Here is a 14,891-nt window from a genome sequence, read left to right on the forward strand (position 1 = left end):
TGCAGTCCAGAACGAAACTTCCTCTTTCTTTCATCCTCTGTGATTTGCATGAAGGGAGTCACTTCCAGCAACACTTTTCAAAATTTGTTAACATACTGTTGCACACTCTCATTGTCTTTTTGTTCCGGCCTGTCCCAAGAACTGAGCATAAAATCTATCTTTGAATTCCTTCCAAGTAGAAATGGGATCCTTGGTGATCTTTTCAGTGATCCACCAATGGGCAGCAGTCCCTTTCAAAAACATGCTAGCATGGCGCACCTTTGATTTTTCTGTGAAATCCTCATCGCTAAAAGCAATGTCGAACTGTGCCACAAATGCTAACACCTTAGAAGCATCATGTTCACCATGAAAGACATCAAATTTGACAGATTTATCACCTGCTTTGAATTCCTTGGGCTTCCTGGCATGAGGCTCATGGTCCTCTCTTTTTCTTTTCCCCTTATCCAACGGGGTAGCCCTGTCTGCATGGGCTCCATGGGCCGTCATAGAAGCTTCATGGGGCACGGTGGCATGTGCTCCACGAACTCGAAGCTCAGATGCATGTGACTTACCTGCATATGGCATGGTCTCTCCATGAGACAACTCAGAAGGCAAAATTTTTCTGGAAGTAGACCTGTCACCATGAGATACATATCTTGCATGCATGTGACTTTCGTGCCCTCCATGAGCACTGGCATACATATATCTGTCAGGCTTAGTGCCTTGGGGAGAGGATGCATGTCGAGAGGTGACAGTCACCTCTTCCTTTTGCATAAAAGATTTCAGCCTTTGGGATGCGGGATCTCCATGCTTCAAACGAGGTGGATTTCTGAATTTCAGCTCTCCGTCATCCCCCTCTTTGATATCACCTTTGCGAAGGAGATAGACAAGTGCCAACTCCCTTGGTTTCTTGCCCACTTCACGAGCCATTGATTCAAAAGTTACATCAACCATAGCATCAGCCTTCCTGGCTTCAATAGCACTTTGTAGATGGGGATCTTCATGCAAGAACTTTAACTCTTGCTCTTGAGCCTGCAAAAGTTTTCTCATATGTTCCATTTCAGCCCTCATAGCTTCAGGCTCTTGTTCGAGCATAACTGTCTTTCCTGGAGACATTTGACCCTTGGATTCACTATCAAGAACCCTTTCAAGGGGCTTGTGCCTACCACGCAGGGCATCAGACCCACGAGAAGCACTAGATGGACCCCTCGAATTTGGTATTTCCAAAGGGTTGCCTTGGCTGTCCATTGTGTTTTAAGTTTGCTAAAAGCGGGATGTCCAGTACACAAGTTCGTTTCCCCACTAGGAAGAGGGAAACAACCGTGCTCTGATACCAATGAAACCGATCCCGTCAAGTGGGAAAGACTCCGTTGGACACCCACACGCTTAATAGCACAACTTTAAAACCACAAATATGAAATGGACAACTTAAAACAACTTGAAATTTAAATGAAATGAAATGGAAAGATGGACACCAGCACTGGGGCCGGAACGGGCCGACCCCCCCTCAATATATGATATATTTATTGGGAGTATTTAATAAATACAATGCTCCATGGGTTCCAAGAACCAAATAATGTCCATGTACATATGAAAACAGTACCAAACAAGCAGGCTCGAATTTCGATGTAGAAGCTCGAAGCAGAACGACCACTAGTGTGGTCCAATCGCTACGGTCCTATGCTTTCACTGGACTCCGCGGAGAGCGCCTCACTGGTGTTCCGAGACCACGCACTAACAGGCGCTCTCGTACTAACGCCTGGCTCTCCCGATCTCAGCACCTTTGGACCGAGGTTCGCCAATATAGCTTGGACAACCCGGCACCGAACGGGTGTGGCCGTAGAGGGAATGAATCCCTTAGCAGATTTAATACAAAATACTTTATTTAAATCTGAAAATTCACTTACTTGTTGTAGATGACAGAAGGAAGTCCAATACCCATGTGCGCTCTTACTTGAGAAATACACCGAGGCACAGCACATAGAGAGAGGTAGCTTGCAGCCACCGGCCTGTAGCACACAGTTGAAGAGGATTCACAGCACACAGCCGCTCTGTTGAGAAAAAGGCACCCACAGTAGACAGAGGGAGCAGCGCCTGTAGAGGATGCAGCCTGCACAGCTGCTTGCTTGTATGGTGGGCAGCCCACTAGACAACCAGCGTAGCCCTTAGCAATAGGGATTCCAGTCGCCAGCAGAAGGTACTGAAGTGCAGCCAAATAGAAGCAGTCGGCTGTGTATGATGTGAAGCAACCGCCTGCGGGAAAGCTCACGCAGCCTGTATAGATAGGAGGATACTGTAGAAGGTGGGCAGCCTGCAGGTAAAGCTGGCGCAGAGGTTGTAGCCTGAAGAGGAGGTACGCCTGGAGGAGCAGCCGGCTGTAGTAGAGCCTTCAAGTGGTAGCAGCCGCCTTTGTGTAGGCAAAACAGCCTGCAGGAAAACAGGCGCAGCAGTACAGGGGAAGATGGCAGCCGCCTATAGTTGCAGCCAGCCGCCTTGGGGAAAGAGGAGCGTGGAGTTAACAGCCATCAGGTTTTTATGTTTTTATGTCGTGCCAGTTTTGTGCCGACAGATATTTTGTACTTGTTCCATGAACGGGAGATATGTCCATGTTACTATTTGCACATGCACACATGATTTGCATGCTTGAAACTGTTTTCGCATGACATGTATTTGTGTGTTTGCCTGCTTGACGTGTTACTTACTGAGCGGGGACGCCTGCCAGTGAGTCGTGAAGTCTGCTCTGTATTCTGACGAGTTTTAGTATATGTGAACAGGTGGTAAGTATGTTACACATGTTGTTTTAATATTTTATTCTAACCCCTTTGTTTTATAAGGTTAGGTGTTCACATTAACGTGGGCACCCACTTAGGGGCCAAGGTGGGGAGCCCCACTTAAGTGAGTGTGGGGGTGGGCATGGGCACCTACCCAAACTCCCCACCCACATGCAAACGTGGGTATCACCTAGTTAACTCCACATTGATTTATTAAAAAGGACTCCCTCCTTCAAGCGTAAAAAGATGATCGCTTCTATCTGGCGTGGATTCATCAACCGGCGACCATCTCTCCCTCTGGCGCATGGTCTTCATGAAGGCGACTGCTGCAGTACCCTCTGCTGTTGGCTGCGCCTGCCTCTCTACAGGAGGCTGAATACTGTGGCAGGTGGCTGTTTGCTCTGTCTTCCTATGGAGTGACAGTCCCATAGGTAAGACACAGTTCCAGGCACGAGTTTCCCTATGGTGTGACAGTCCCATAGGCAAAACACGGCACGAATACTGGCTCTTCCATGGCGTGACAGTCCCATGGGTCGAACACAGTCCAGGTCATACACGGGTGGCACTGGTCTGGCTCCTGTCCTACAACACCATCCTGCTAACACACGGGTGGCACCAGTCTGGCTCCCGTCCATGTCAGCAAAATACTGGCCTCTTCACATGAGACACCGGCCTGGCCTCAAGTGAACGAGACGCAAAAACTGGAGATGGACCAAATGGTCGGCCAATTGGTGACATCATTCCCTAGCAAAAATCCACTAATGTATTAGCATGCATCCATGACTTATGTACACGCATGTGGAATGGAAATCCCCCGTTCTGAGAACTTGTACTATTTTAGGCATCCTATAATCCCAGAGTCCTTTACACATAGGAACATGCCTAGATTGGTGACACACGGTCTATGTGAAGGCACTCTTGTAGTGAGAAGACCACCTTAGACACCACTCCATAACTTCTTGGGATGATTGCCGCAAGGCGGTCTTGAAGCAATTTATTCCCATAGATTACTAGTGTGAATTGAAGAAACAGTGGGAGCATCGCCCCGTGATCTTTAAGATGATGTTCGACTTGCTACAACCCTCGAGACGCGAGAGAGTTCCAAGTCTAGGACTGAAGAAGATGCTTCCCGGAGCCCATCACGCAACAACAAGGACAACAATAAGGCAAAAGATAAGGATAGCCAGTCCAAGCCAAAGGACATGGCAAGTGGGGAGCCTCGGTAAATCGCCTCACCTCTGAAGAGTGTCGCGGCAAGATGATTGTTGGTCAGTGCTTTTAATGTGACTCCACCTAGCACATCGCGAAGGAGTGTCCGAAGACCTTGAAGGAGCAATCCGAGCAGGAGGCTTCTTCAGATCCAAACGTGCAATCTGAGAAGGAGGCTTCTTCAGAACAAGTGCAAAGGAAATGCATGTGTGCGCGTCTTAGCTTTTTTCATTTCTTGGGTCAAACACACATCCGAGGTGCTCCATCACATCAGACCATAGGTACGAACAAAGGAAGTTTTCAGCCAGATCTCCAAGGGAGAGTCTTCACAGTTGCCGTTTGCACTCAATGGAAGATCTTTGGTTTCACTGGCGATCACTTCAATTTTTAGGGTCGATCAAGAGGACTCTTCTTACCTGCCATTTGCATTGGGTGGAGTGTCTTCAGTGTTGATGTCATGGAGGTACAACAAGAGGATATGTCATCAGATTTGTCTTCATCCTGTGAGGATAGACCAGTTGGTGTATCTTCATTGCACCACTTTGAATAGAAAGAATTAATACAAACCAATCGACTGCAATAGAAGGGCTTATACATATACACTCATGCTTGTTTATATGTATATACCTATACATACATACATCCATACATGCATATTGTATATATGTATGTATTCTCTCTCTCTCTCTCTCTCTCTCTCTCTCTCTCTCTCTCTCAAAGGACCAACCAAAATATGGAGAATGCATCAACATATGGTTGACACTTCTTGGAGATGAGGGATATTTATGAGTTAGTTATATATAACAGGGTATCCAGATGACCACAGTCAAGCAGCCATACATGTTTCCCGCCTAGAGGAGGTACTAGCAAGAAGCACATATACGTACATACATATAACATGCACATATATATAAACTTAAGCATACTTGTACATACACGTATACACACATTCATACATAAGGACGTACATTCAATGGGGGGAGATAGCCCCACCAAAAAAAAAAAAAAGGGGGACCTAGAGAGGGGGCGGGAGCTTACACGGTATCGTCTGCAGTTTGGCTAGAGGAGGTGGGGCGCTTGACTCTGATGGAGGATGTGGCCACGATCTTGCCAGAGTCCAGGTACTTAATGTCCACACTACGATGGATCCTCCCGATGAGGCTCACGCTGTTGGCGAGTTCCTTCTGCCACTCTATCTCGTCGGGTCTCCGAAACCCTACACTCCCCTCAGTAGAAGAAGCACTAAAAACAGATGAACAAAAGGAGCGGCACGAGCTCACCGGCCCTAGCTTCTGCGAGAGGAAACACAGCCTCCTCGGCAGGTACACGCTGCCCCCTGCTCGCCTCCCCTTCACTACTGCCTTCCTTCCCACCACCACCCCGCTCACACAAGCCTCTGCCACACGACGTGCCATGCTCCAGGACGCCATAGCTGTGCTCTCCAAGCAGGCTCTCGACGTCTGTAAGGTTTACATGATACTACCACAATTACTATACTATATTGGGACGTATAGAGCCCATTATTTAAACAAGGCATGCGCGAGTATGTTTTTAAGAAGACCACAAAATATATATAATAAATAAATATGGTGCCAATTTTTTTTTGGCCATTAATGAATTAATGGCAAACTAAGATCTATTTTCTTTTTTTTTTTGTAAGCCTCGTTTTGATGTCGGAAATGAACAATTGCAGAAGGGATGAATGATTTTTTGGGGTTGCGGGACGAAGAAGAGAGACGGCGAGGAGTGAAAACAACACTAGAGAGAAAAAATATATTTTTTTTTGTGAATTGAATTTTTAATGTATAAAGCTTAATGTATTCATTAATTGCGGGCACTAATTAATGAATATGGGGAGTAGCCTAAATATGTAAGTATAAATAGGCCGTACTCAAGGTATGGGACGTACTCAAGGTATGGGACATACTCCTCATAGTAAAAACTCAAAAAACACACCAACTAGTGGTAGAGCATTGGTCTCTACTCCCAAGGTCTTGTGTTCAAGTCTTGGGGGCCTCGTTAGGTACCTACCCCTCTTGATGGGTAGATTATAAGCATGTATGATGGGTTCGCCAGCCCTCATCCCGACGGGGCCGCCTCGACCTCACGGAGGCTGGGCGTATGTGTATGTTTCTAAAATTTCATGTACCTTCGAAAAAAAAACAATAAAACCATCAAAAAAACACGAAACCCACCTTTGAAAACTCCATAGAAATAGTGGAGCAAATTGAATGCATTAGATACAATGCTAAAAACACAAAAAAAATGCGCTAGAATAAAGGCATTGTCCAATAATTAACCCAAAAAAAAAGGCTAACGTGTTCTTATCCAATGGGCCAAAAATTTGTCATACTCCTTCCTTTTGTATCATTTTGGGGGGTAGTTGGTTTTTATAGTTATCATGATATTTTTTCCATCTCTTGAAAGTTGTATGCTTGCATTCTTACCATAGTGGCCATGAAAAAAAAATGGGAAGGCCTTCATTGAAGAGGCCCATTCAAATTTAAGTAGATGTCCTTAAATAGGCCCCTCTACACACACACACACACACACACATATATATATACAAAAATACTTGTTCTTTAATGCTATACTATATACTCACACATATATACAAACATACTTTTCATGTCAAGCTATTAAAGGCTTTACATGTAAATTTTCCTCCCTTCAGTTTATCCTAGCGATAGCATCCTTGCCTCCTAAAAGGGAGGTACATGGTTCAAATATACCCACTCCCATAGTGGAAAGTGATGGCATCTAATTTCAATACCCTCCCGAGCATTAAAAAACATACTTATTCATTTATTTATTTATCTATTTATTATTTATTGGTCCTCCCTTATGAGGCTTATGGGGAGAGTGGTGGGTTTTTTTATCCCTTTAATTAAAGCTCCATGGTAAACACATTTTAATCCAAGCCATTGAACTTCTATTTCTCTTTCTTCATTAAAAGGCTCAAATTTTTTATATATTCATTTTTTAGAAATTTTGGACTCCTTTTGAATTATATTTATTGTATGATAAATGGGATGATAAAAGGCTATGTCCTTTTTACACATTGCAATTATGATTGATCACCCAAAACTTAGTATAAAATTATGCGTGCCGCGTTTGAGTTATGTTAACTTGTGTGATAGTTAAGTGTGATTAATGTTTTCTTTCATTAGACGGGTGGTGACAAGAGGTCTATTTATGCAACTAGAAGCGACCAAGTCACGGTCTTGTACATCATGCCATTGTGTAAATATTTATTAGACTAGGTTGGCTCAATGTATAAGTAGTAATTGTACATCATGCCAATATGTAAATATTGATTGGACTAACTTTGGAAGGCATATTACAAAGTCATCCTATGGAAAAATCAGGGATCTAACCTTGTTTTCACATGCCTTCCAATGAATAAAATGCTTGTTCTTCGAGTGACATCTCTAGCTTAGATGTAATTGCTAGCTCACTTGAGCTAATGGTACATTTTTTGTTAGCTTGCTAATAAGAAGGATGTTAACTTTTTTGCCCTTGGAAGCTTTTGGGTTGAGTAGCTCACTTTAGCTAATGGTGCATAGTTATTTTTTGTTAGCAAAGGAGAAAGGATATTAACTGTTTTTACCCTTTGAAGGTTTTAGGTTAAATAGATTTCAAACTATATGGTCTTTTTTTAGCTTTTAGGTTAAGTAAATTGAGATTAATATGGTCATTTTTAATACATGAGATGTTGCTTCAACAAGCTTTAAGAGATTTATCAAGCAACTTAATGGTTGCCTACACGGTAGATCTAGTTTACTATAAAACAAAGTAGTCATCTATATTATGGGTGGTGATTTAAATTATTTCCAATAATTTACTTGAGTTTAGATTGTTTACATAATTTTATACATGGTACGAAAATTATTTGTATTCTTTTTAATAAAGGCAAGACACAATATCTGTAGCTTCAACCATTTGTAGAACTTTGTTACTAGGCTAAATAGAATAACTTAAGTAAATGGCTCATTGATGAAGTACTTCAAGAAAATATCTTGTTCATACCTTAAGTATACAACATTTTCAATGAGACCATGAGTTAAAAATAACCAAAGGAATATCACAAAATTTGATATATCTTTATAGGCACTACTCTATTGAGTTAATAACTTGTAGCCATTTATATGGTAGTGATAATGGGCTGGAGTCCACTTGTTGTGCTTCCATCTATCTCTACTTGCTTGTTGCTACATCTATATGTGTGTTGCTACAGTGATTTCCACTCCAACCATTGGTATCAGAGCAAGTTCTCTTGTCACCCCCTTGTCATCTTCTTTTAGAGTTACTCTTTTGATTATCTCAGATTGAGCTATCCTCTTAGGTGGAGAAGATATACCATATGATGTGTTGTTACCTATGTTAACGACATTTTTGTGCGTTTCGGAGGGCTCATTTTCATGTTGTAAGGTTTTTGCAATATCTTGAGAGAGTTAGTTCGAACTATTTTTGTTCAGTTTTGGGTTTTCTACACAACAGTAGCAACATTTGGTGTGGAGATAGGGTCGTCCTCATCTTCGACATTGCATCTTCGAGCTCATCTTGAATAGCATCATCAACATTATCATCAATTTTTACATTCCTACCAAGTATCATTTTCACACTCTATAATTTATCATACACTTTACAAGTTTCCATCATCATCAGTGATCTACTAGCACCCATTTTGATTGCATTTAGTGGGCATTGACAATACCTACAGGTAGTTGGGATATTTGCATTATGTGTCAAAGATTAGTTATTTACAAGCAGAATAGCAAAGGTAATGATGTATTTGGTATGCTTTTTATTGAGAATAAACTTAACAAGATAAACTAACCCTTGTGGTACTATATCATGCACCATGTATAAGGGATTTGGAATGTTGTTATTGGCATTGAGGCATGACCCATCTCGTGAGCACAACACCATAGTACAGGTACTTTGGATAAGCTTAACAAGATAAAATAACCCTTGTAGTACTATATGATGCACCATGTATAAGGGATTTGGAATGTTGTTATTGGCATTGAGGCATGATCTATCTCACGAGTACAACACCATAGTACAAGTACTTTGGATGGTGATACGAGTTTTGATGTAATGGCATCCGCCTCCGCACCTCCCATAGCAAGACAAGACAAATGGGATGGTAGGGATGCACAGGAACATGCATTAGTGGCATTTTTAGTGAAAAGGAACATTATTGATCATATTCACTTATGTAAAATTACAAAGCATGCTTGGGGTGCACTTCCTGCACTTTACCACTTCCTGCACTTTACCACATATCAAAGCACGAGTGGTAGTTAGAGCCCAAACATATTAATGAGGAATATTTAATGGATGAGTTCCCCACAAGGATTAAAGATTTCAAGGATCAATTAGCATATACTGATAACTATCATCAATGTATGCCAATTGCTCCGTGAGTGAGGTTCAATGGATGAGTTCCTTATTACAAGGGTCAAAGATCTCGGGGAGCAATTGGTATGTATTGATGAGGCCTATTTGAATAGTTCTTTGGTGTCTACTGTTCTCACAATTCTACCGAATTTATACCAAGGTCTTGCATCTACACTTTGCATCATGATAAAGGGTAACCCCAATGCCTTTACTTTTAATGAGTTGGTTGTAGTGCTCTTGTAAGAAGAGCAATCTTGGCAAAACCTGTCTAGTATGTGTGTAAGAGATTAGGCATTTACTGCCAATCAAAAAGATAAAGGCAAAGCCTTTTCTCACGACGACTATAAGCCAAAGGTAGAATCAGACTAGTTTTCTAGTGAGGATGTCGAGAAGGGGATGATAAGCCTAAGAAGAAAGGCAAATGCAACTACTAATGGAAGCCAAGCCATTCCATCAATGAAGGTATAAAAGGGTTGGAGAAGGAGAAGAAAAAAGAGTCAAGCATAGGTGTGGGCTAATGCATTAACACCAAGTACCAGGGATTTCATAAACGTGTTCACAAATTCGTGATCACGTTAACAAAACGTGTTATTAACATTCTAAAACATGTGATCACAACATATATTCACAAGACTTGATCTCTTACCGGCCAAAACTTACTATTCCTATAAACCTGCCGGGATTCTCTGTTTTTCGGCGAGCCCAGGGATTTCATAAACGTGTTCACAAATTCGTGATCACGTTAACAAAACGTGTTATTAACATTCTAAAACATGTGATCACAACATATATTCACAAGACTTGATCTCTTACTGGCCAAAACTTACTATTCCTGTAAACCCACCGAGATTCTTTGTTTCTCGGCGAGCCCGTCGGGAAACAAAGAATCCCGGCGGGCATATTTTTTATTTTAATAAAAGGCGCCCGACACCCTTCAAGGGTCTATTGTCCTATACTAGAGTGTTGGGCAAACATAGATCTTTGATTTGCTTTGTCAATGTTAGAGTCTTAGAGAAGGTCTTTTGTCGTATACTAGAGTATTGGGCAATCATAGATCTTTGATTTGTTTAAAGTATCCTTAATTGGGTACGAAAGACATCCTTCATCGGGGGTGCAATGTGCATTGTATGCATGCTGTCAATTACATGTATCTTAATCTTAGAATACACATTTATGCATTCGTCTTGTCTTGTCGTGACGCTAAAAGTCTAGCAAAAATTAATATCTACGATTTTGTAAGTTGAAAAATAAAATTCCTATAGGCAAAAAACTTTCAATCATCCTTTGCAGTTAGCATTTATCGTCATGGATGTCTTTCTCTTTTAAAATAAAAACAATAAACAACATATATGACGATGAACATATATGACGATCTTTTATTTTTGTCAAAATAGATTCAAACTAGTTTCATATTTTTGCTTGGCTACATTTTAGCTTTTCAGTAATCACTTGGTTGTTTAAGGCTTCTATGTTTCTGTGGTGATATATGTTTTGTAATATGTGAGTGGCTTTGTTGTTACTTCGTTTGTGTATTCATTATTGTATGCTTGCTTGAATAGGTTATTTGAGATGGAAGAAAACATTGGACCTAGCGATACTTCTAATAGAGCCCAAATTCAGAAGAGCAGAAAAAAAGGCACCTGGGATAGAGTGGCAATATGCAATTAACATCGGTGACCGATTCATAGATTGGGAGTGTAAGCTATGCCATGCAGTAAAATCAAGTGGGGCACCTCGTGTTGGAATTAGGGTTGCAGGAAAGCACACAAAGCTTGGAGAAAAATAAGCAAGAATGCACACAACACACAATGTATTACATTGTGTCAATGTACAAAAGATAAGTTAGCCCTAGAAGAATGGACGTATATACAAGCCGGGGGAAAAAACCTCCTAAAGAGGAAAAAAGTGCCCCAAAGGTCCTAAGTGTGTTCACACATCACCGCCTATATATATGGCAACAAATCCCCCCTGGGAGTGATGGTATGAATGAGAGCTGGCACTCATGTATAGGGGAGTGCCATGCCCGAAGTAGATCAATCCACAAAGGGGAGCAAGCCCAAAGCTTTGCGGAAAGCTTCGAACTTCTCATGACGAGGAAGCGCCTTTGTGAAAAGATCGGCGAGGTTGTCTTGTGTTGGCACATAGGCCAAGCTAATCTCTCCTGCTGAGAGTCTCTCCCTGACATAGTGATAATGCACCTCAATGTGCTTTGTGCGAGCATGAAAAACTGAGTTTCTCGCAACAACTGCCAACAATGCGCTCTGACTGTCAGTGAAGATAGAGGTGGCAGACTCCTGTCTAACACCCAAGTCAGCCATAAGCCGTCTGAGCCACACACACTCAACCGTAGCTGTGAAAGCTGCCCTGTACTCAGCTTCACAACTAGAAGTGGCCACAGTAGGTTGCTTCTTGCTCAACCAAGATATGCATGAGCTACCGAGCATGAAACAAAAACCACTTGTGGATACTCTTCTGTCATAGCAACCAGCCCAATCTGAGTCCAAAAAAGCATGTAAATCTGGCGACAATGATCCCCCCTTGGGATAAAACAACCCAAGATGAATGGTGCCACTCAAGTAGCAAAAGATGCGTTTAACTGCCTTCCAATGCTGAGACCTTGGGCTATGCATAAACCTGCTCACCTGTGAGACTGCAAACTGAATGTCCGATCTCGTAATGCATATATAAATGAGGCAACCAACAGCTGTCTGATAGAGTGTGACATCAAAGTGATCTCCAGCATCATGAAGACTCAACTTCAAACCTGTCTCCATTGGAGTAGCAATAGGCTTGCAGTCTTTAAGGCCAAATCTCTGCAACAATGTCTCAATATACTTTGTTTGGCACAAAGCAATACCTCCATCACACTGCTTAAATTGTATTCCCAAATAATGATGCAAATGCCCCAAATCTGACATCTCAAAAGAGGCATTCAAATCAGCCTTAAAATCAGCAATATGACTCTCATTTGGTCCTGTGAGCAGCATGTCATCGACATAGAGAGCAATGATTAGATGTACATCATCCACATGTTTAACATACAAAGTGCTTTCTGTTGGACTATTCTGAAAACCATGTGCAGTCAAATATGCATGTATCTTTTCATACCAAGCTCGTGGAGCTTGCTTTAAACCATATAAATCCTTTTTCAACCTGCCCTCTTTGTTTTCCTGCCCTCTTTGAACAAAACCACGAGGCTGCGATACATACACGATACATACACCTCCTCATGTAAATCTCCATTTAAGAACGTAGTCTTTATGTCCAACTAATGTACATTCCAACCATTATGAGCTGCCAATGCACAAATGCTATGAATGGTAGTTATATGACAAGTGGAAGCAAAGGTCTCATCAAAATCAATGCCCTTTTCTTGAGCATAACCCTTTGCAACAAGTCTAGCCTTATAGCGATCAACACTGCCATCTGGCTTTCGTTTCAACTTAAAAACCCACTTACATCCAATGGCCTTTTTACCAATAGGCAAATCGCACAAAGACCATGTACCATTCTTCATTATAGCATCATATTCACTTTGCAGCCAACCAATTTTGCATTGCAGCCAACCAATTTTCTGATTTTTGTGCCTCATCAAATGAAAGAGGTTCTTCCTCTTCACACATACTAGACACAGCCAAAGTAGAACAATCTGATGCATAAGAGGCATGCTGAAACGAGTACGACTAGATATAGGTGCATTAATTTTACTATCACGCAAGGTTTGCATAGCCATTTAGGCATACCTCTAGCTTGCTCATTTTCAGCCCTATCCTCATGAATTACATCCTGTAAATCTACATCAGAAATAGGCTGATCTATGATGTCGTTTGAAATCTGCATTAGGCTGAGTATTTGCCTCATTAGGACTTACATTTGAATTCCCACCTGTAAATAGAGGCAACAACGTATCAAATACATCCCGTGAGCTCACACATGTCTCTTTGGTACATGATAACAAAGGCTGCACAGCATCTTCCACAAAAACATCATCTCGACTAATCAAGATACGCTTTGACTGCGGATGATACAATCTGTAACCCTTGCTCTGAGCACTGTAACCAACAAAAATGCATTTGACAGCCTTATCATCCAATTTTCTGCGTTGTTGCACAGGCACTAAAGCATAGGCCAAGTAAACCAAAGACACGCAAGTGACCAATAGAAGGCTTCCTGCCATGCCAAGCTTCATATAGAGTAATAGACTGCAAGGCCTTAGTGGGACACCTGTTGAGTACATATGCAGCACACATGATAGCCTCAAGCCAAAACGCATGTGGCAAAGCTTGGCTCTTGACCATACATCGTGCCATCTCCATAAGTGACCTGTTTTTCCTCTCAGCAACACCATTTTGCTGAGGGGTATACGGCACTGTACATTGGTGTTTTATCCCATGACTAGCCAGAAATGCATCAAACTCTTTAGACATGTACTCCCCCCCTCGATCAAAACGGAGGGTGCCCACAGTACAATTGGATACATTTTCAACCATAAGTAAAAATTGTTTGAAGCACAAAAACACTTCGGACTTTGCCTTCAGTGGATATACCCATGCATGCCTTGAGTAATCATCAATGAAAGTCACAAAGTACAAGTGTTTACCAAATGACGGAGTTTGCATAGGCCCACATACATCACTATGTACAAGTTGCAATTTGCGAGTGGCCCGCACAGAACCATCCTTTGGAAACGCAGAACGCTGCATTTTGCCCAAAATACAGCCTTCACAAACATGTTTCAATGGTGCCTCAAGAGGGGGCAATGAAGCAACCATATCAAATTTCTGCAAACGCAGCAAACTAGCAAAGTTCAGATGACCAAAACGAGCATGCCATAGTTTTGTATCTGAAACTGTCTTTTCGTCAGAAACTACATTTGCTGAATCTTCCACACACTTGTCATAAGAATTGAGCCTATATAGCCCACGAAACAAGGTGCCAGATATAATAATCGTATCACCAGAAGTCAAATCATGAACAGTACATCTGTCATCCACAAATTTGACTACAAGTCCAAGTCTAGCAAGCGCAGAGATAGACAATAGATTCTTCTTTATTCCTGGCACATGCAAAGCATCTGAAAGTGTGAAAGCGCTACCATTTGCAGCAGTAAGCATAATTTTACCAATGCCCTTCATTGGCACATGTGACAGTATTCCCATTAGGGACAGCCTCAAGAGAAGTGAACATATCACGATACGAGGTAATGTGCTTTGTAGCACCACTGTCAAAATACCATACATGAGAGTCAACAGAAACTGCCAAACATGCATCATGTACAGATGGGTCATACTGGCAATACACGCTAAACGCCCATTCTATATCCTGCACAACATTTGCAGAATCTGCATTTGTAGAGGCATCCGCTATTGTGGCTGCATTTGACTCTTTCTTCTTTGCCTCTTTAGCCTTTAGTTTAGGGCAATTCTTAATGACATGATCAGTTGCCTTACAATAGTTGCACCTGGTCTTTTTCTTGCCTTTATCAAGAGCCTTCTCAAACTTATTGTCGCTACCTGTGGAAGGAGA

The 14,891-nt window shown here is 41.8% G+C and overlaps 1 protein-coding gene across 2 annotated transcripts in view; it reads right to left on the minus strand.

The window, feature by feature from the left end:
* Positions 1-5,458, minus strand: part of LOC147605526 (protein OSB2, chloroplastic-like) — a 68,418-nt gene extending 62,960 nt beyond the window's left edge. The window contains exon 1 of one of the 2 annotated variants that reach the window (XM_086793230.1): positions 4,998-5,457. In XM_086793230.1, coding sequence (XP_086649356.1) covers positions 4,998-5,389 — 392 coding nt within the window. In that variant the 5' untranslated portion in view covers positions 5,390-5,457. Of the gene's footprint in view, positions 1-4,997 lie in introns of both variants that reach the window. The other variant, XM_086793231.1, reaches the window with a different exon arrangement.
* Positions 5,459-14,891: the final 9,433 nt, after the last annotated feature.

The sequence above is a fragment of the Cibotium barometz genome, chromosome 59 (genome assembly GCF_041138505.1).
Source record: "Cibotium barometz isolate CiBa-2024 chromosome 59, ASM4113850v1, whole genome shotgun sequence".
In the NCBI taxonomy this organism is placed as follows: domain Eukaryota; kingdom Viridiplantae; phylum Streptophyta; class Polypodiopsida; order Cyatheales; family Cibotiaceae; genus Cibotium; species Cibotium barometz.